Source organism: Hemiscyllium ocellatum, chromosome 28, assembly GCF_020745735.1.
Source record: "Hemiscyllium ocellatum isolate sHemOce1 chromosome 28, sHemOce1.pat.X.cur, whole genome shotgun sequence".
NCBI classification, from domain to species: domain Eukaryota; kingdom Metazoa; phylum Chordata; class Chondrichthyes; order Orectolobiformes; family Hemiscylliidae; genus Hemiscyllium; species Hemiscyllium ocellatum.
Genome location: NC_083428.1, coordinates 3031594 through 3053252, shown reverse-complemented (window position 1 = coordinate 3053252; position 21659 = coordinate 3031594). Strand labels below are relative to the sequence as shown.

The window sequence follows — 21659 nt, the reverse complement described above, 5'->3', positions numbered from 1 at the left end:
ATTTCTCCAGTTTCCTCATTTCCCCTCCCCCCACCTTGTCTCAGTCGATTCCCTTGAACTCAGCACCGCCCTCCTAACCTGCAATCCTCTTCCTGACCTCTCCGCCCCCACCCCACTCCGGCCTATCACCCTCACCTTGACCTCCTTCCACCTATCACATCTCCATCGCCCCTCCCCCAAGTCCCTCCTCCCTACCTTTTATCTTAGCCTGCCTGGCACCCTCTCCTCATTCCTGATGAAGGGCTCTGGCCCGAAACGTCGAATTTCCTGTTCCTTGGATGCTGCCTGACCTGCTGCGCTTGAACCAGCAAAACATTTTCAGCTCTGATCTCCAGCATCTGCAGACCTCATTTTTTACTGTTGTGTATATGTTCAGGGCTGTGTGCGTATTTTTTATATAATATATTGTTCACAGAATGAAGACATTACTGGCAAGATTAACATTACTTATCTCTAATTGCCAGTGAGATGGATGGTGTCTTGTTTATAGGGGCTGTATGTGGCTGTGTTTGAAAGGGCCGTTTGTGTTTGGAGGGTACATCAGGATGTATCAGGACAGAATCCTCACGTCCCTCGAGAAATACCAGCCGTAATACCTCCCCACTATCTTGCAAATGCACCAGCAGGGTAGGTGTTTCAATACCAGCGTTCTCTTTCAGGCCAACATCCCCAGCACGGCCTCTTGCCCATCAGCTGCGATGGGTGGGCCTCATTATCCTAATGCCTGACTCAGGAACATGGCAGGCAGTTATAAGGAGGGCGGAGGAAATGTTCCAAGGACTTCCTCAAAGCCTCCCTTAAGAAATGCAACATCCCACTGACACCTGGGAATGTCTCACCAAAAACCGCCCAAACTGGAGACAAGTCTACAAAAGTGCTGACCATCTCCGACAGGCACAGATGGAAGCCTGGAGAAAACAGGAGCAAGCAATAACACCAGTGACTCACCACTGTCTCTTCAAGCACCACCTTCCAGCAGGGTTTGAAGAGCCAGCATCAAGCCAGTCAGCTCAGAGCCCACCCCCCTGCAGGGGAAAGAAGCTGCTCTTGGTGTCAAGAGACCAATCAAAGAAAGCAGGAGTTTGCTTGGTGTGTCTGTGTGTTTATTGAGGGGGTGGGGTCGTTTATCTGGGGAGGCAGAAGGAGCTGTTTTATTATTCAGACGGTATGTATGTGCAAGTGTTTATTGGAGAGAGAGTGTGTGTGTGAGAAAGAAGGTGGGTGTGTGTCTGTGAGAGTGTGTGTGAATGTGAGAGTGTGTGTGTGGGTGTGTGTGGGTGTATCTGTGAGAGTGTGTGTGAGTGTGGGTGTGTGTGGGTGTATCTGTGAGAGTGTGTGTGGGGGTGTGTGAGTCTGTGAGAGTGTGTGTGAATGTGAGAGTGTGTGTGTGGGTGTGTGTGGGTGTATCTGTGAGAGTGTGTGGGGATGTGTGTGTGTCTGAGAGTGTGTCTGTGTGTGGGGGTGGTGTGTGAGTGTGGGTGGGTGTGTGTTTGTGTGTGTGGGCAGGTGGATATGTGTGAGTGGGTGTGTGTGAGTATGGGTGGGTGGATTTGTTAGGGGTGTCTGTGTAGTGCACAGGGGGAAAGGGAGGGGGGTTGTGACATGTGCCTGTCTATCCTGTGAGGGGGTCAAATGAAGAAAAAAATAATCTGAAAAGTTTAAAAATGAAAGGAATGTTACCCTGCTTCTGTTTTGTTCAGGATTGTCGGTGGATTTCTGACACAGCACAATGGAGCTGAGGTCATTGAGGGCATTGTGCCAACTTCAGTCTCAGGCCCAGCGTCAACGCAGTGGCGATTTACCGAGGTGACGTACTGAAGTGATAGAAGCCCCAGCAGATTTGTAAAACTCCAGGTGCTGAAGGGCATATTTGAAGGTTTTATACTGAACGAACACTCACTGTCTTCAGTCAAAGTCTGTCCAATCTGATTCAGCTGGAGCAGTCAAACAGGGAGGTGAGGAATGATGTCTTTGGATTGGAGGACTGTAACCAACGGTTACGGCAGGGGCTGGATGGCAGCCAATGACCATGAGACTGAGCATTCTGACCCAGAGAGGCAGACACTGCCCATGCATTCCAAGTCCAGCTCAGGGATTGGGCCCAGTGAGGAGGAGGAGAATATATTCACAGTATTGGATGAGCCACCCCCATTGCCCCTGCAGCCGCCAGTGGGTGAAGCAGAACTAGAGATGCCTGTGCCTGACATCAAACCAAAGAGAAAATTCATCCCTGACTCTTGGAAGAATTTCCTAAGGGGCCGCCGTGGGCGTACAAGACAGATATCCAACTTGTACCCAGTGTGGGGAGCAGAGCAGTACTCACCTCCAGTGTCACCCCTTCTGAGCCGGCAGCGGACTGCATCGCCAGGCAGTGACAGCTCAGAGGAGGACTCTCAGCAAACAGTCAAAGGTCCGCACCCAGGTATGGCAGACTGGGGAGCGAGACAGGGATCAGCAACCATATCTCAGAGTGATCCCACAGAGAAACAGCCCGAGTCAGCCCAGAGTTACACGGAGATGATCCACGTCTACCAACTCAAACACGCATACATGAAGTCTTGGCCAGGATTACTGCGAGTACTGGGGGTGATGGAGCTGATCTTTGGAGCAATGGTGTTCGCTTGTATATGTGCATACATTCAGAAAGATAACCAATGGTACAATGTCCTTGGGGGATCTTTCCCCAGCCTTGGGCTTGGGGACAATTATTACTACAGTGGACCCAAAACCCCTTTTGTCCTGGTCATGGCTGGTCTCGCCTGGGTAGTGACAGTGGGCCTCCTCATCCTGGGACTCACATTGTATTACAGAACCATTCTCCTTGACTCCCATTGGTGGCCACTGACTGAATTCATTATAAACACTTGCCTTTTCTTTTTGTACATGGCAGCTGGCCTGGTCTACGTCACTGGTTTCAGTCTCGGGGGTCTGTGCTACACCATGATAGCCAACAGCCCCCTGTATTACCAGCTGTGCCGTGTGGAGAGCGGGCAAATTGCAGCAGCTGGCTTCCTGTTCATCAACATGCTCCTGTACCTGGTCAGCGCAGTCATATGTCTAAAGGTGTGGCGTCATGAACTGAGGAGAAAGGCAAGAGAAGCCTTTAGGAACAAGGTACACTCTGTAACATCAGCGACTGAGTTGACACACAGTCCACTAGTCAGCGACAATATCGTAGAGGGACACTGTTAGATCTGAGCAGCTTGCTCTCGTAAAATGAACCAAACCTTTACAAAAGCTTATTGTCAAAAGTGAACATAAATATGTTTGACACAGAAATGAAATAATTATTACCAAAGTCACAAATGATTTTTAAAAAATATTGTAATTGTGGAAAATGCTTCTCCCTATCCTTCTCAACTTGTCTGTTACCCTGGACATGATGACAACACCCCCCTCTCTAATTTCACCCAAACTCCTCCAATATCACCCTCCTCCAACACCACCTTTCTCTAACACCACACTCCTCCAATACTGACCGCCTCCAACACCACCCTCCTCCAATGGCAGCCTAGTCCAATGCCAGCTTTCTCCAAAACCACCGGCTTCCAACACCACCCTCCTCCGAGGTCTCTCTGCTGTCACCTAGCTGAGTATGACAGCTTTCTCCTTGTCCTGTTTTTATCCATCCAATGGTAGGCAAAGAATCACCTGCAACAGCTTCTCTTCCTGCTCCCACACTATTACCTCTGGTGTCCCCGGTTTCCTTGCCCCTTGATATTTCTCACTATCCCTCAGTGGCTTCATCTGAAAGCCCTGTTAGTTTTCATTTTAACCTGGTGTGGAGGAGCTCCCCTCATTTCCATCTCTCCAATCTGTCACAATCAAAAATGATTGCATACAGCTATAATTTTCTCCAATTAAAATGTCATACATTAGTCCAAAATCCAAGTCTTCTGGTGTTTTACAGTAAAGGTCCTTGAAATACAATCTGTTTATGTATTCTGTCTGTTGGCAATGTTTCAGTTCCAACATGTGAAGATTCTCACAATGGTGAAAATCAGATAAAGGACGGGGTCTTTTTCTGGAGTTGAGATTTTGAGTGGTTTCATTGAATTGAGAAAAAAATATTAATTTTAGTTCTGGATGTCTTTTGTTTAGTCTCATGGTGGTTTCATAAAACTTGGCCAAACTGTGTAGTCAGGTGATGTCTATGGTCATTTTAGTTCTGTCTTTTTGTCCATTTTAAAACCATTCAATTCATGACAGTCCCAGGTATTAAATTGGACAAAAAGTGTTTCTGGAACATTAGACAATATTTTATGTCATTATGACAATACTGATGACACCCAGCTCTAACTCACCACCATCTGCAGTTTGAAAGAGAGAAGGCAAAATTGGATGTAATGGTGTTACAGTTAAATAAAGGTAATTATGAGGGCATGAGAGAGGAACTGACAAAAATAGACTGGAAGCAGAGTCTAGCGGGGAAGACAGTAGAGCAAAAATGGCAGGAGTTTGTGGGCATAATTGAGGACATTGTACAGAGGTTCATCCCCAAGAAAAGAAAGATTATCCAGGGAGGGATTAGACAGCCATGGCTTACAAAGGAAGTCAGGAAATGCATTAAAGAAAAAGAGAGATCCTATAAAGTGGCCAAGAGCAGTGGGAAATCAGAAGATTGGGAAGGCTACAAAAACAAACAGAGGATAACAAAGAGATAAATAAGGAAGGAGAGGATCAAATATGAAGGTAGGCTAGCCAGTAATATTAGAAATTATAGTAAAAGTTTCTTTCAATACATAAGAAACAAACGACAGGCAAAAGTAGACATTGGGCCACTTCAAACTGATGCTGGAAGCCGAGTGATGGGCGATAAGGAAATAGCAGGAGAACTTAACAAGTACTTTGCGTCAGTCTTCACAGTGGAAGACATGAGTAATATCCCAACAATTAAAGGGAGTCAGGGGGCTGAGTTGAGTATGGTTGCCGTTACAAAAGAGAAAATGCTAGAAAAGCTAAAAGGTCTTAAAATTGATAAATCTCCTGGCCCCAATGGGATACATTCTAGAGTTCTGAGAGAGGTGGCTGAGGAAATAACGGAGGCATTGGTTGAGATATTTCAAAAGTCCCTGGAGTCAGGGGAAGTCCCAGATGATTGGAAGATCACTGTTGTAACCCCCTTGTTCAAGAAAGGATTAAGACAAAAGATGGAAAATTATAGGCCAATTAACCTAACCTCGGTTGTTGGTAAAATTCTAGAATCCATCATTAAGGATGAGGTTTCTAAATTTTTGGAAGAGCAGAGTCTGATTAGAACAAGTCAACATGGATTTAGTAAGGGGAGGTCGTGTCTGACAAACCTGTTGGAATTGTTTGAAGAGGGGACAAGTAGGTTAGACCAGGGAAATCCAGTGGATGTGGTCTATCTAGACTTCCAAAAGGCCTTTGATAAGGTACCACACGGAAGTCTGCTGAGCAAGGTGAGGGCCCATGGTGTTCGAGGTGAGCTACTGGTATAGATTGAGGATTGGCTGTCTGACAGAAGGCAGAGAGTTGGGATAAAAGGTTCTTTTTCGGAATGGCAGCCGGTGACAAGCGGTGTCCCACAGGGTTCAGTGTTGAGGCTGCAGCTGTTCACATTATATATGAATGATCTGGGTGAAGGGACTGGGGGCATTCTAGCGAAGTTTGCTGATGATACAAAGTTAGGTGGACAGGCAGGTAGTACTGAGGAAGTGGGGACGCTGCAGAAGGATCTAGACAGTTTGGGAGAGTGGTCCAGGAAATGGCTGATGGAATTCAACGTGAGCAAATGCGAGGTCTTGCACTTTGGAAAAAAGAATAAAAGCATAGACTACTTTCTAAACGGTGAGAAAATTCATAAGGCCAAAGTACAAAGGGATTTGTGAGTGCTAGTCGAGGATTCTCTAAAGGTAAACATGCAGGTTGAGTCCGTGATTAAGAAAGCGAATGCAATGTTGTCATTTATCTCAAGAGGGTTGGAATATAAAAGCACCGTTGTGTTACTGAGACTTTATAAAGCTCTGGTTAGGCCCCATTTGGAGTACTGTGTCCAGTTTTGGTCCCCACACCTCAGGAAGGACATACTGGCACTGGAGCGTGTCCAGCAGAGACTCACACGGATGATCCCTGGAATGGTTGGTCTAACATACGAGGAACAGCTGAGGATCCTGGGATTGTATTCATTGAGTTTAGAAGATTAAGGGGAGATTTAATAGAAACTTACAAGATAATACATGGCTTGGAAAGGGTGGACGCTAGGAAATTGTTTCCGTTAGGCGAGGAGACTAGGACTTGTGGACACAGCCTTAGAATTAGAGGGGGTCAATTCAGAACAGAAATGCGGAGACATTTCTTCAGCCAGAGAGTGGTGGGCCTGTGGAATTCATTGCCGCAGAGTGCAGTGGAGGCCGGGACGCTAAATGTCTTCAAGGCAGAGATTGATAGATTCTTTATGTCACGAGGAATTAAGGGCTACGGGGAGAATGGGGGTAAGTGGAGTTGAAATGCCCATCAACCATGATGGAATGGCGGAGTGGACTCGATGGGCCAAATGGCCTTACTTCCATTCCTATGTCTTATGGTCTTATCTCTCTCAGCTCCTCCAATGTTACTAAGTTGTTAGACAATTTATCCAACAACCAACACTGGATCAGTAGAAACTTCCTTCAATTAAATATTGGGAAAGTGGAATGATGAGTAAAAAATGAGGTCTGCAGATGCTGGAGATCATAGCTGAAAATGTGTTGCTGGTTAAAGCACAGCAGGTTAGGCAGCATCTCAGGAATAGGGAATTCGACGTTTCGAGCATAAGCCCTTCATCAAAAGTGAAACGATTACAATCAGACTCACTACCAATTCCATTCCATACCAAATCTGCCTCTCCCTGGAAACGGTCTCTGAAACAGATTCTTCACAACCTTGTTATTTTATTTGACCCAGAGCTGAGATTTTTTAAAATCCATTCATAGGATGTGGGTGTTGCTGTCTGGCCAGTGTTAGTAGCTGCATTACTGAACTGCTGCCAGTTTACTTCCATATCTTCCAAGTCACCTTCACCACTGCAATGTGCCCCAGCTGAATCCTTCACCAAAGTTTGTGTTATGGCCAGATTCAACCTCAGTGTTTATCCAACCACTCCCCAAAACACCCTCTTCACCCCTTAACTCCACAACCCCAGCACCCTCCCCTGCAACACCCTTCCTACAACACCCTCGTCCCCACACCCTTCTCCCCAGTACCTTCTCCACCAACACCCTCCCACAACCCTTCCCCATCACTCTTCCCCCACACACCCCCAACAGCCTTCCCCCAACACCCTCCCACCCAATAACCCCCTCCCACACCTTCCTCCAACACCCCCTCCTAACACCCTCACCCCCAACACCCTTCCTACAACACCCTCCCCCCACACACACACTTCTCCCCAGCACTCTTCCCCCATACACCCCCAACACCCTCTCCCAAACACCCACCCCCCAACACTGTTCGCACCAAGACCCACCCCCCAATACCCTGCCCACCAACACCTGCTCCCCACCCCCCCCCCCCATATCTGTTCCACATTCCTAATTCGGACAAAACCTCATTTCCTCATTATCTCCTGTGCTGACCCCCACCGTGCCTTCGCTCCCTTTCCAGCTGTACTCCTGTTTAAGATTCCTTACAGTCGTTTGGTCATACAGAACTGGAGTACCGCTAAATGAAAAAGTACATTGTGTTAATATTTTCCATCTCGTATTCATCAGGACAATTTACAAGCATACCAGTTCCAGGGAAAGATCAATATTTATGCTGCAAGAGAGGAAAGTGCAGATGGATTGGCAGGTGGACTCTGATAGTTGCGGGAGTTGCCATGGAGAATTGTTGGCTTTCCCCTCCAATTGGTTTGCTTGTGAATTGTCGTGACAAGTGCAAGACAACAAGCTTTTCCAAAATGTATCTTTTATTCTTCAGAGCTCCTCTGATCCTTGTTTCTGACTCCCTACATGACATCACCACCTCCCTGTTGTATGTGTACCTCACCTTTAAGGGATCTCACTGTTAAGGGCTCCGTGTGCAATGAGTATACAATGTTGTGACTCTGTCTGTGGGTCTCCAAGCATGCTCACAGGAATCAGCTGCCTGTGGTCAAGTCTGTTTGTAACTTGTAATGTGTTTTACTGTTTAAATCAACCAACCCATGATATGAATCAATCCGTGAGGAGGATTCGATTATTGGGCCATTAGTAAGACCATCCCCACATCCCTCCTCTAATTCTGACCTCAGTACATCCCTGATTTTCATCCTTGCATCATTGCTAACTTCATCTGCTTTGACCACATGCTGGAGAGTTTTCTCTCTAAACCTCTCCAACCCTGTCTGTTTCTGTAAGATTTTCCTTAAAAACTATTTTCAGTTGTCTTATAATAGTCTACTTTTACCTGCTGGCTCTCCTATGAAGCACCTCAGAGTGCTTGTTCCATTAAAAGTGTTACATGAAGGCACACTGTGACTGTGTTTAAGGACAGTGAAGAACATCGAGATAGAGGAGGTGAGGCAGTATGAGCCGAGCTTCCTGTTCCCAATCAGTCTCCAGAGACATGATGTGAGGATGAAACTCGTCAACACTTTGTTCGAATGAAGTTTAGGTTTTAAGTTTATTCAGCCTATCCAGCCCCCCGAATCTCCTGTCTAATGTAAAACACAGGCTCGGCGCTGCAGCAGTGACTTTCTGGTCCGTCTAATTTGATGTTTTCTCTTGTAGCGTAAGACAGCTGCAGTGCTGATGGAACAGAAGCGGCCATTCTCATTCAAGCACATACCCTTCAGGAGGAACACACTTCAGCCCCAGGAGGAGATGGCCACCAGAAATATCCAGCTCCACTCCGGTGGTCCAGGGACCCTCAACAAATCCATTCCAGCTGGACATGTCCCAAAACCCCTCATCATTCCTGATTATGTAACGTAAGGATATTTATTTGCATTTGGGTACAATAGAGTTTGACTGTTGCTGAAAAAAGACACTTTTCATCAGGACAATTCACAAGAATACCAATTCAAGGCAGCTGCCAAAATCATAGAGCATAGAACATTACAGCGCAGTTCAGGGCCTTCGGCCCTCAATGCTGCACTGACCTGTGGAACCAATCTGAAGCCCATCTAATCTACACTATTCCATTCTCATCCATATGTTTATCCAATAACCATTTAAATGCCCTTAATGTTGGCGAGTTCACTACCATTGTAGGCAGTCCGTTCCATGCCCCTACTACTCTTTGAGTAATCAAACTACCTCTGACATCTGTCCTACATCTTTCACCCCTCAATTTTTAGTTATGTCCCTTCATGTTAGTCATCATGATCCAAGGAAAAAGGCTTTCACTGTCCTCCCTATCTAGCTCTCTGATTATCTTATATGCCTCAATTAAGTTACCTCTCAACCTTCTTCCCTCTAACAAAAACAGCCTCAGCTCCTTCAGCCTTTCCTCATAAGACCTTCCCTCCATACCAGGCAATATCCTGGTAAATCTCCTCTGAACCCTTTCCAAAGCTTTGGCATCCTTCCTATAATGCAGTGACCAACCTGGGTGGCAACATGGACACCAAGATCCCTCTGCTCATCGACATTACCAGGAATCTTACCATTAGCCCAGAACTCTTTTTTCCTGTTCCTCCTTCCAAAGTGACTCACCTCATTCTTTTCTGCATTAAACTCCATTTGCCATTTCTCAGCCCAGCTCTGCAGCTTATCCAGGTCCCTCTGTAACCTGCGACCTCCTTCAGCACTATCCACAACTCTACCGATCTTAGCGTAGTCTACAAATTTACTAACCCATCCTTCGACATCCTCATCCAGGTCAATTATAAAAATCACAAACAGCAGTGCCCCCAAAACAGATCCTTGTGGTACACCACTGGTAACTGAACTCCAGGAAGAACATTTCCCATCAACCACCACCCTCTGTCTTCTTACAGCTAGCCAATTTCTGATCCAAACCACTAAATCACCCTCAATCCCATGCCTCCATATTTCCTGCAAGTGCCTACCATGAGGAACCTTATCAAATGCTTTACTGAAATCCATATACACCACATCAAACGCTTTACCCTCATCCACCTGTTTGGTCACCTTCTCAAAGAACTCAATAAAGTTTGTGAGGCACGACCTACCTTCACAAAACCATGCTGATTATCCATAATCAACTTATTCCTCTCTAAATAATTATAAATCCTATCTCTTATAACTTTTTCCAGTAATTTACTCACAACCGCCGCAAGGCTCACTGGTCTATAATTAAATCGATTTTATATGAGAGGAGAATGCTGATTGGTGGGTAAGGGGACTCTGGTAGAGACAATGCTGTGGTGAATGGAACAGTTACTGATGGTTGACAGTTAACTGCCAGGTTTGAATTATATTTTAGCCTAAGCAGATTAATGCTGTTATATAAATACAAGTTGTTGTTGTTGATTATAACCGATCAATGCCTTCATCATTAATCATACAGAATCATTAATAATACAGTGAGATGTCACAGCACAATTGAGAGTGAGCTCACGCACTGACCATCAGCAAACTGCTCTTTGTTCTTGTGTAGGAAGTACCCAAAGATTGAGTCTGCAGAAGAACGGGAGCGATATAAAGGAGTGTTTAACGACCAATATGCAGAATACAGGGAACTACACACTGAGGTACACCTGGCCAACAAGAAATTCCAAGAGCTGAAGGCTCTCATTGAAAAACTGCCTCGCTACACCGAGAGTTCAGAGGTCAGTAAGTAACTGGGTCAGTAGTGGCACAGCAAAGTCACAGGTCAGCGGGTCAGTTCAAACACAAACCACTTCCCTTTCCAGGTTCGGGTGACCAACCTTCCAGGATTATCCTGAAGTTTCTACAAATCAGGGATCTATCTCGAGGACACGACAATGATCAGTAAGGGAGAAAAATCAGAGAGAGGTTACAATTAAATGTTTTCATTTCCTTTGATCACCTCCGCTTATTTGTTCTTTAAGAAAAAGATGTTTGATGAAACCTCCATAAAATGTGCTTAGCCAGAGTTCGAATTCCACAGAGAAAGGCCATTCAGCCCATTCTAACTGTGCTAGCTTCATCAAGGCGCAATTCGCCGCATGCTACGCCCCAGTGTGCTCCTTAAGGCCCTGCATTCATAGTCACAGAGATATACAGCAGGGAAACAGACCGTTCAGTCAAACTCATTCACGTCGACCAGATAACCCAATCTAGTCTAGTCCCATTTGCCAGCACTTGGCCCATATCCCTCCAAACCCTTCCTATTCACATACCCATCCAGACGTCTTTTTAATGTTGTAATTGTACCAGCCTCTACCACTTCCTCTGGCAGCTCATTCCATACACGTACCACCATCTGCGTGAAAAAGTTGCCCCTTAGGTCTCTTTTATACCTTTCCCCTCTCACCCTAAACCTAAGCCCTCTAGTTCTGGACTGCCCCACCACAGGGTAAAGACTTTGTCTATTTATCCTATCCATGCCCCTCATGATTTTATAAACCTCTATAAGGTTACCCCTCAGCCTCTGACGCTCCAGGGAAAACAGCCCTAGCCTATTCAGCCTCTCCCTATAGCTCAAACCATCTAACCTGGCAACATCCTTGTAAATCTTTTCTGAACCCTTTCAGGTTTCACAACATATTCCCTTTTATGATAATAATCCAATTCTCTCTTAAAAGTACTGATTGAATCTGCCTCAGGCGATACATTTCAGGCCCGAATCACTCACTTTCTGAAACAGTTCCTCCTCAGGTCTCCATTGTTTCTTTTGCCATTATCTTAATTCTCTGCCCGTTGTTTCCAACCTTCCAGCAGTAGGAGCAGTCTTACCCTGACTACTCTATCCACACTCCCTCATGAACACCTCAATCAAATCTCTTCTCAACCTTCTCTACTCCAGAATGTCCCAAATTCTTCAGTCTGTCCATATAACTGAAGGTCAACCCTGGAAGTATTCCTGTGAATCTTTTCTGCACTGTCCCTAATGGCTTCACACCATTCTTAAAGTCTTGTCCCCAGTACTCTAGTTGTGACCAAATCAGTGGTTTATAAAATGTTAACATAACTCCCTTGTTATTGTATTCTATTTCCCAGGATATCTAACACCATTACTCTGGAACAGAGCAAAAACAACTAATTTTGATAGTTTCAATGACTTACATTGTCTCGTCTGTTGCTTTGTCCATTGACTTACTTTGTCCTCTCCCTCCCCCTTTTTATTGCACTCTCCCTTTCCCTCTATCTTTCTCAGTCCCTTTCCCTTGTGCCAAGATCAGAGATCAATCAAATTCCAGTAAACCTGCTCTGACCAGACAGAATTGATCTGAAGATCAGAAAATAATAACTGTTATAGAGTTATAGAGTCATAGAGTCATAGAGATGTACAGCACAGAAACAGACCCTTCGGTCCAACCTGTTCATGCCGACCAGATGCCGGCCCATCAGATCAAGATCCTGTTGTAATCTGAGGTAACCCTCTTCGCTGTCCACTACACCTCCAATTTTGATGTCATCTGCAAACTTACTAACTATACCTCTTATATACATGATTTGGATGTGAGCATAAATGATGAAAAGTAGTGGACCCAGCACTGATCCTTGTGGCACTCCACTGGTCACAGGCCTCCAGTCTAAAAAACAACCCTCCACAACCACCCTCTGTCTTCTACCTTTGAGCCAGTTCTTTATCTAAATGGCAAGTTATCCCCATATTCCATGAGATCTAACTTTGCTCACCAGTGTCCCATGGGGAACATTGTGAAACACCTTACTGAAGTCCATATAGATCACATCTACTGTTCTGCCCTCATCAATCCTCTTAGTTACTTCTTCAGAAAACTCAGTCAAGTTTGTGAGACATGATTTCCCACGCACAAAGCCATGTTGACTATCCTGAATCAGTCCTTGCCTTTCCAAGTACATGTACATCCTCTCCCTCAGAAATTCCCCCAACAACCTGCCCACCACCGACATCAGGCTCACTGTTCTATAGTTCCCGGACTTGTCCTTCCCACCCTTCTTAAACAGTGGCACCACGTTAGCCAACCTCCAGTCTTCCGGCACCTCACCTGTGACTATCGATGATACAAATATCTCAGCAAGAGGCCCAGCAATCACTTCCTTAGCTTCCCATGGAGTTCTAGGGTACACCTGATCAGGTCCTGCAGATGTATCCACTTTTATGTGTTTCAAGACATCCAGCACTTCCTCCTCTGTCATATGGATATTTTTCAAGGTGTCACCATCTATTTCCCTGCAGTCTATATCTTCCATATCCTTTTCCACAGTAAATACTGATGTAAAATATTCATTTAGTATCTGCCCCATCTCCTGCAGGTCCACACAAAGGCCGCCTTGCTGATCTTTGAGGTGCCTTATTCTCTCCCTAGTTACCCTTTAATCCTTAATGTATTTGTGAAAACCTTTTGGATTCTCCTCAACCCTATTTGCCAAAGCTATCTCATGTCCCCTTTTTGCCCTCCTGATTTCTCTCTTAAGATACTAGACCGACTTCAGTGAATCAATCGTAGTTTTGATCCTGCCATTAAGTTCAGTGCATGTGGGGAACAGTAACAGCTCACCTGGTATCGATAGCCCTTCTCAATTCCCAATGTCTGTGTGTAGAATCTGTGCAGAACACCAAATTGCTGCATCAGGGAAGCCAGATTTGTTGCCCAGACACTTTCACTGAGCTGTAATCTCCAACAGGCTGTCTGGAATTCCTCGTCACTCACAGGATGGAGATATTGCAGGACCAACTGTTGAAAAGTCTGTGACTGTTTCAGATCACGTATTGTTGTTTTTTAACGTCTAACTGTTGGGTGTAACTCATCAGAAGCCAGCTGTCCTGGAAGTTATAAGAATAGATTGACTACAATAGCCTAGCCCTCAGACCTGCATCCCGTCCTGAGGGAAGCCTCCCATTCTAATTAGTTTCTTATTGTCTCATTAGTTTGAAAACAAGAAAGTCTACAGTTGGCCTCAGAATCGTAAGATACAGAGGGAAAGAATAATCTGGGGTTCCTGCTCCCAAAGACAGCCACTAACACTGTCTGGAAATTGTGGACAGTTGTTAGAAGAGAACAAAAAGAAATTTGCATTTTGATCAATTTAGATTTAGGTTCTTTTATCACGTGTCCTCAAATACAGGATGCAAAGGTACGATGAAATGTATAATGGCACCACATGCAGCGCCATTTTAGGTATAAAGTACCCTCGCACAAAATCTTAGTTACTGAAGTGGAAAAATAAAAAATCAGTTTAAAAGTTCAACACCACAGTCTTCTCAGTATGAACATAGAAAAGTAAACAAATAAAGTTAAAAAGTCAAACATGACAGTGCTTTTCATGACCTTAGAGCATCCCAAAGCTCTTTACTCCACATCAAGTCTAATCACCAGTGAACACCAGGGAAATGCAGCAAGCAATAAGTGCACAGTGAACTCCCACAATCAGCAAAAAATAACCAGATAACCTGCTGGTCAAGGGGTAAATATTGATCAGGGCAATGGGGAAAATATTGATCAGGTCAGTGCAATGGGGAAAATATCAATCGATGCATTGGGGTAAATATTGATCAATGCAGTGGGGAAAATATTGATCGGGGCAGTGGGGAAAATATTGGTTAGTGTATTGGGGTAAATATTGATAAGGGCAGTGGGGAAAATATTGATTGGGGCAATGAGGTAAATATTGAGCGGGGCAGTGGGGAAAATATTGATTGGTGTATTGGGGTAAATATTGATCTGGGCAGTGGATTAAATATTGATCGGGGTAAATATTGATCGGGGCAGTGGGGAAAATATTGATCGGGGCAGTGGGATAAATATTGATCTGGGCAGTGGAGTAAATATTGATCGGGGTAAATATTGATCGGGGCAGTGGGGAAAATATTGATCGGGACAGTGGGATAAATATTGATCTGGGCAGTGGAGTAAATATTGATCGGGGTAAATAATGATCAGGGCAGTGGGGTAAATATTGATCAGGGCTGCTTCTTCAAATAAGGAACTTGGATTGTTTGCTTCCAAGATCCAGGTTAATACTTGAGGCCGATAGCGGTATTGAACTGAGGTGAGATGTTCAAGTGCGATGCTCAATGCAGTCTGTCTGCTTCAGGTAGATGTAAATGATCTGATGGGCTTTAGTTTTGTGGACCAGCAGGGAGTTTCCCTCAGTTGCTGGCCAATGTTTATCCTTTGACTAGATGACATTATCTCTTGTCTATTCATGGGATTGGGTCTGTAATTAATTGGTTGTCATGTCTTTTGCTTCGTGTCAGTGGTGATATTTCCCAGGGTATCCCATTAGCTGTAAAGCGCTTTGAGATTTTCCAAGGTTGTGTAATTCAGGGTAGGAAACACAGGACTCCTCTCGCCTTTCTGCTGTGTGCGCTAGAGAAAGACCCATGATGAGTCAGGACCTAATGTTTGTGCATCGAGCAAGGGACTCACCCACACCATCTGTTAGCAGCAAATATTTAACAACTCTCTGCTTCTGTTTCATGGTCTCTAAGCTGCTGATAAAGAGCTGATAAGGATTGAAAAATATTCCACTGGTTACCAAAAGCTCACAGTTGCTGTGAGTTTGAGAGTTTATTGAAGAATGCTGAGGAAGGGCTTTACTTGGCAGACTGCACAGTCCACGGCACAGCTGGTAGTGCCAATTCCTATTGAAGTGGAGTACCCAAACAGTGCCAACAATCACTTACAGCATCAGTTGAAGCTGTGATTAATGGAACAATACTTGGTCTCAGATTACTGCCAGATTTTGCATCTGACATTTTGTTTAAAAATCTGTCATGGGATAGGCTAGGCCAACTCTAATTGCCCATTCTGAAATAGACAGAAGGCAGTCACCATTACCACGGGCCTGGAGTCAGACCTGGTAAACATAGAACATAAAACATAGAACAATACAACACAGCAACAGGCCCCTCGGTCCACCATGTCTGTGCCAACCATGATGCCATTTTAAACTAATTCCCATCTGCCTTTTATATGGTCCATGTCCATCTATTCCCTGCCTGTTCATATTTCTGTCTAAATTCTTCTTAAACATTGCTATTGTATCTGCCTCTCCCATGTCCCCTGGCAGCGTTCCAGGCACCTACCACCCTCTGTGTAAAATACTTTCCTCACACATCTCCTTTAAACTTTACGCCTCTCACCTTAAAGCTATATCCCCAGTAATTGATATTTCACCCTGGGAAACAGATTTCAGTATCTCCCCCTATCCATTATTTTATCCATTTCTATCAGGTAGCTCCTCAACCTCCAGTGATTTAGTGAAACAATCCAGATTGGTCTAACCTCTCCTTATATCTAATACATTCCAATCCAGGTAACATCTTGGTAAAACTCTTCTGCTCCCTCTCCAAAGACTTCACATTCTTCCCAAGGTAGCAACCAGAACTATGCATAGTACTCCAAATGTGGCCTAGCTAAAGTCTTACACAGTTGTAACATGACTCACCAACTTTTATACTCAGTGCTCCATATGATGAAGACAAGTATGCTATATGCCTTCTCTACCACCTTAATCACTTGCATTGCCACTTTCAGGGAGCTATGGACTTACCAAAGGATGGAAATTTCCTTCCCTAAAGGACATTGGTGAACTGGGTGTTTTTTTTAGAACAGCGGTTATATGGTCACCATTAGGATATCACATTCCAATTTCACCATTTATCACATGGCCCGGGTAGATTTGAAACCCTGCCTCCTGAGAAGTAATGCAAACTCTGGATTACCAATCAAGTCCATTACCATTATGCTACCACTTACCCCACAGCATCTGGAAAGGTTAACTGGATGAGAGCTCCTTGACTAACTCCTCTTCTGCTTCCTTGCTCCATCTCCAATCTGGGCCTGAGGCCAAGGGCTGCTAACATCAATTATAACAGACCTACTAATGTCCAGTCAGAGATCAACTGGCCTTCACCCCTAAATAACCTGAGAGGTATTGCATTTACCCACTGACAGCATTCTGATGGACAACAAAGAGAGAGAACACAATATCTGTGCTGGAGAGAGAGAGAAAAACGATGAAGGGGCCAAAAGAAGGAGAAATCAAAGGGTTTTCTCTCCAAATAAAAACTGCAAAAGCTGCTGTTAGTCAGAAACAAAAACTGAAATTGCTGGAAAAGCTCAGCAGGTCTGGCAGCATCTGTGGAGAGAAATCAAAGTTAACATTTCGGATTGAGTGACCCTTCCTCAGGTTTTCTCCCCAAGTATCCCACAGTGACAGGAATTAACTAAGAGAGTTAAAGTCACGGGGACACCCAGGCAGTTACACTCTGAGTACAGTTCAGGTTCACAAATGTGACTGAACCAAAGAATTATCCAGTGACATACCAGGCAGTGCTGTTAAAGGCCGATACTGCCACCAATCTATGAACCTTCTCATATTCTAACTCTATCCTCTCCCTTTCCAGGAACACAAACGAATAATGAAGATCCTTAAAGATTACAAGGAGAAAACCAATGTAAGCATTCACTGTCACACCAGCATGTTCACAAGATGGACAGGGAGTAATAACAGTAACAAATAGGACTGAGAATCTAGGCCCTCAGCCTGTTCCACCAATCAGTTATCTTGTGGCTGATCTGCATCTAAACTCATTTTAGAAAAACTCATTTTAGACTCAGCAGAAAATCAGATTCAAGAAGGTGATTAAAAAATGGAATGATGACACCTTCTGTATTTGGATGTCTGGAATTGATTCTTCTTATCTGATTGGTCACTGCAGGCAGTGTAGGCAATGATGTCAGTGATTTTTTTACTTTCATTCATGGGGTGTGGGCATTGATGGATTGATTCTATTGTTGTCACATGCATCAAGATACAGTGAAAAGTGTTGTTTTGTGTGCTATACAGGCAGATCATATCGTACAAATTGCCTCAGTGTAGCAAAACAGCGCAGAATACAGTGTTAGGGAGAGAGTGAGAGAGATTAATATATGAGAGGTCTGTTCAAAAGTCAGATAACAATGGGAAAGAAGATGAATTTGTTTTTATGTGCATTCAAACTTTTATATCTTCTGCCCAACAGAAGAGGCTGTAAAAGAGTATAACTGGGGTGGGTGGGGTCTTTGATGATATTGGCTGCTTTCCTGAGACAGTGGGAAGGGTAGATGGAGTTTGTGGATGGAAGGCTGGTTTGTCTGATGGACTGGGCTGTGTTCACAACTCTCTGTAGTTTCTTGTGGTCTTGGGTAGAGCAGTTGCCAAACCACGCTGTAATGCACCAGATAGGATGCTTCCAATCGTGCATTGACATAAATCGGTAATATTCCATGGAGACGTGCTGAATTTCTTTAGCCTTCTGAGGACGTTGAGACGTTGTTGTGCTTTCTTAACCATTGCATCGACGTCAGTGGGCCAGGACAGATTGTGGGTGATCATCACTCCCAGGAAGTTGTATCTCTCGACCATCCCCACCTCAGCCCCATTGATACAGACAGGGCTGTGCCCCTCCACCTTGTTTCCTGACGTCAATGACCAGCTCTTTCCTTTTTCTGACATTATGGGAGGATTTTTATCTTTACACCACACCACCAGGTGCTCACTCTCTTTCCTGTATTCTGTCTCACCTAATAAATGCTAGATCAGCATTTCTTACCCATCCCCAATGGCCCAGAAGGCATTTGAAATTCAACCGCATTGCTGTGGGTCTGGAGTCACATTAGATTAGATTAGATTACCTACAGTATGGAAACAGGCCCTTCGGCCCAACAAGTCCACACCGACCCGCCGAAGTGCAACCCACCCATACCCCTACATTTACCCCTTACCTAACACTACAGGCAATTTAGCATGGCCAATTCACCTGACCCGCACATCTTTGGACTGTGGGAGGAAACTGGAGCACCCGGAGGAAACCCACGCAGACACGGGGAGAACGTGCAAACTCCACACAGTCAGTCACCTGAGGCGGGAATTGAACCCAGGTCCCTGGCGCTGTGAGGCAGCAATGCTAACCACTGTGCCACCGTGATGTAGGCCCGACCAGGTAAAGATGGCAGCTTCCTTCCTTAAAGGACATTAATGAAACAGATTTTTTTTTTGCAACAATCAACAGTAGTTTCCTGATCATCATTAGGCCTTTCTTTGCAGATTTTTATTGAATTCAAATTCCATCTGCCATGGTGAGATTCAAACATGGACCCCCAGAATATTACCTGGGTCAGGGATTGATCAACCAGAAATTGTGCACTAGCTTTGAGCCTTGATCTGGCCAATGCAGAGAGAGACACATTATTAATCAGTAAGAGGAAGGCAGGATTTTGGAGAAAAGGCGGGAAAGTGAGGTGAGAATGATCAGATCAGCTGTCAGCCTCAGTGAATGGTAGGGCAGACTCAATGGGCTGAATGGTCTATTGCTGCTCCTAAGACCCAACAGCCACTCTGCCCTTAGACAGAAGCTTTAAATTAATTGGAAAATACAAATGATTCAGGAACATTTGAGAGCTCAGGTTGTCTGTTGATTCTATCAGACCTTGAGCTATCTCTATCCCCTGCATTTGGGTTCATCCAGTTTGTGTTGTATCAGAGTTTCTTGGAAACATTGAAAATTTATAGAAACATAGAAGATAGGAGTAGGAGGAGGCCATTTGGCCTTTTGAGCCTACTCCACCATTCATCACTATCATGGCTGATCGTGCAACTCAATAGCCTCATCCTGCATCCTCCCCATTACCTTTGATCCCATTCACACCAGGTCCTATATGTTGAATACATATGGCACAGAGGAGGCCATTCAACCCATCACACTTCTGTAGGTTCAATCCAATACTTGCTCAGGACTGTGCTAACAGTGTTGATGATGGATTGGGATCTGAGACTAGGCTACCTGACACTCAGGAGAAAGTGAGGACTGCAGATGCTGGAGATCAGAGTCCAGAGTGTGGTGCTGGAAAAGCACAGCGGGTCAGGCAGCATCTGAGGAGCAGGAGAATTGACATTTCAGGCATAAGCCCTTCTTCAGGAATGAGGCTTGTGGGGCAAGGGGGCTGAGAGTGCGATAGGTAGATGAAGGTGGCGGTGAAGGTGATAGGTTGGAGAGGAGGGTGGATTGGATAGATGGGAAGGAGTATTGACAGGTAGGACAGGTCAAAAAGGTGGTGCCAAGTTGGAAGGTTAGATCTGGAATATGGTGGGGGGAGGTGAAATGAGGAAACTGGTGAAATCCACATTGATCCCGTGTGGTTGGAGGGTTCCAAGGCAGAAAATGAGGAGTTCCTCTCCAGGTGTCAGGTGGTAATGGTTTGCCGGTGGAAAAGGCCCAGGATCTGCATGTCCTTGGCGGAGTGGGAGGGGGAGTTAAAGTGTTTAGCCATGGGGTGGTGGGGTTGTTTTGTGTGTGTCCCGAAGATGTTCTCTGAAACTTTTCACAAGTAGGTGTCCTGTCTCCCCAATGTAGAGAAGATCTTACACAGAGGTGAGAAAGTGTTGGCTACAGCTGACTCCGTTTCTAATTCTAATTCCCTCTCTGAAAACATTCACTGAGGCAGAAAGACATATTTGAGCTGACTTCCCAATCCATGTGATAACTTTCCTTTCCTCTAACGAAAGTTTATTTTATGAAACAGGACCCTGCTTTCATGGAGAAAAAAGACCGATGTACGTATTTGAAGAATAAACTCTCCTACATCAAACAGCGAATCCAAGAATATGATTCTGAATGGAGCTTCAAAGGCAATTACTGAAAGTCCAACTCAAAAACAGAGAGGAAAATGGGAACATTTGCATTTAGACATCAATTTTTAGAACCACAAGCAATTATGAAGGGCTGAATGGCCTCTTCCTACCCCTTAACAATTCTGTGATTCCTGTGATTTTACTTTTAGTGGGTGTAATGTGTACAAACTCTGGGTTGCTACCAGAATCTCACTCAGTGGAGGCAGCTAGAGTGTTAATAAGCTGTCTCTGTAAGAAGGGAATGTGCGAGGCCGCCCCCCGCCCCCCCCCCCACCCAACTGCACTCCCACCCTCTCCAAAAACAACAACGACCATGTTCAGGAGTGTGACTTGTAATTTCTGGCTACATGTTTTGATAATTCTCCCCTGGGATGTGAGCATCACTGACTAGACAAACATGTATTGCCCCTCCCTATTTTTCCTGCAGAGGGTGGGCTGCCTTCTTGATCTGCTGCAGTCCATGTGCTGGGTGGAGTCTACAATCCAGTTAGGGAGGGAGTTCCAGGATTGTGACCCGGCCACACTGAAGGAACAGTATATATTTCCAAGTCAGGATGGTGATTGACACTTTCAGTATCTAGTTTGCTGCTCCCAGTTATCCTGGAAGCCTGAGCTGTAGTTTTTTTTCATTCATTTACTGGATGAGGGTGTCACTGGCTGGGTCAATATTTATTGGCCATCCCTAATTGCCCAGAGAGCAGTTGAGAGTCAACCACATTGCTGTGGGTCTGGAGTCACATGTAGGCCAGACCAAGTAAGGATGGCAGGTTCCTTCCCTAAAGGACATTAATGAACCAGATGGGTTTTTACAACAATCAACAATGGGTTCATGGTTATCAATAGTCTCTTATTTCCAGATTTTTATTTAATTCAAACTCCATGGCAGGTTTCAAACCAGTGTCCCCAGAACATTACCTTGGTCTCTGGATTAAAAGTCCAGCAATAACACACAAATAGGCCATCACGTGCTATTAGTTCAGT

At 44.8% G+C, this 21659-nt stretch overlaps 1 protein-coding gene across 1 annotated transcript in view; it reads left to right on the top strand.

Annotated features, from left to right (window-relative positions):
• The first annotated feature begins 2064 nt into the window (after nt 1-2064).
• LOC132829197 (uncharacterized) overlaps nt 2065-21659 on the top strand; it is a 57836-nt gene continuing 38241 nt past the window's right edge. The window contains exons 1-5 of the mRNA XM_060846567.1: nt 2065-3114; nt 8712-8911; nt 10546-10717; nt 17413-17463; nt 20570-20680. Coding sequence (XP_060702550.1) covers nt 2071-3114; nt 8712-8911; nt 10546-10717; nt 17413-17463; nt 20570-20680 — 1578 coding nt within the window. The 5' untranslated portion in view covers nt 2065-2070. The remainder of the gene's footprint in view (nt 3115-8711; nt 8912-10545; nt 10718-17412; nt 17464-20569; nt 20681-21659) is intronic.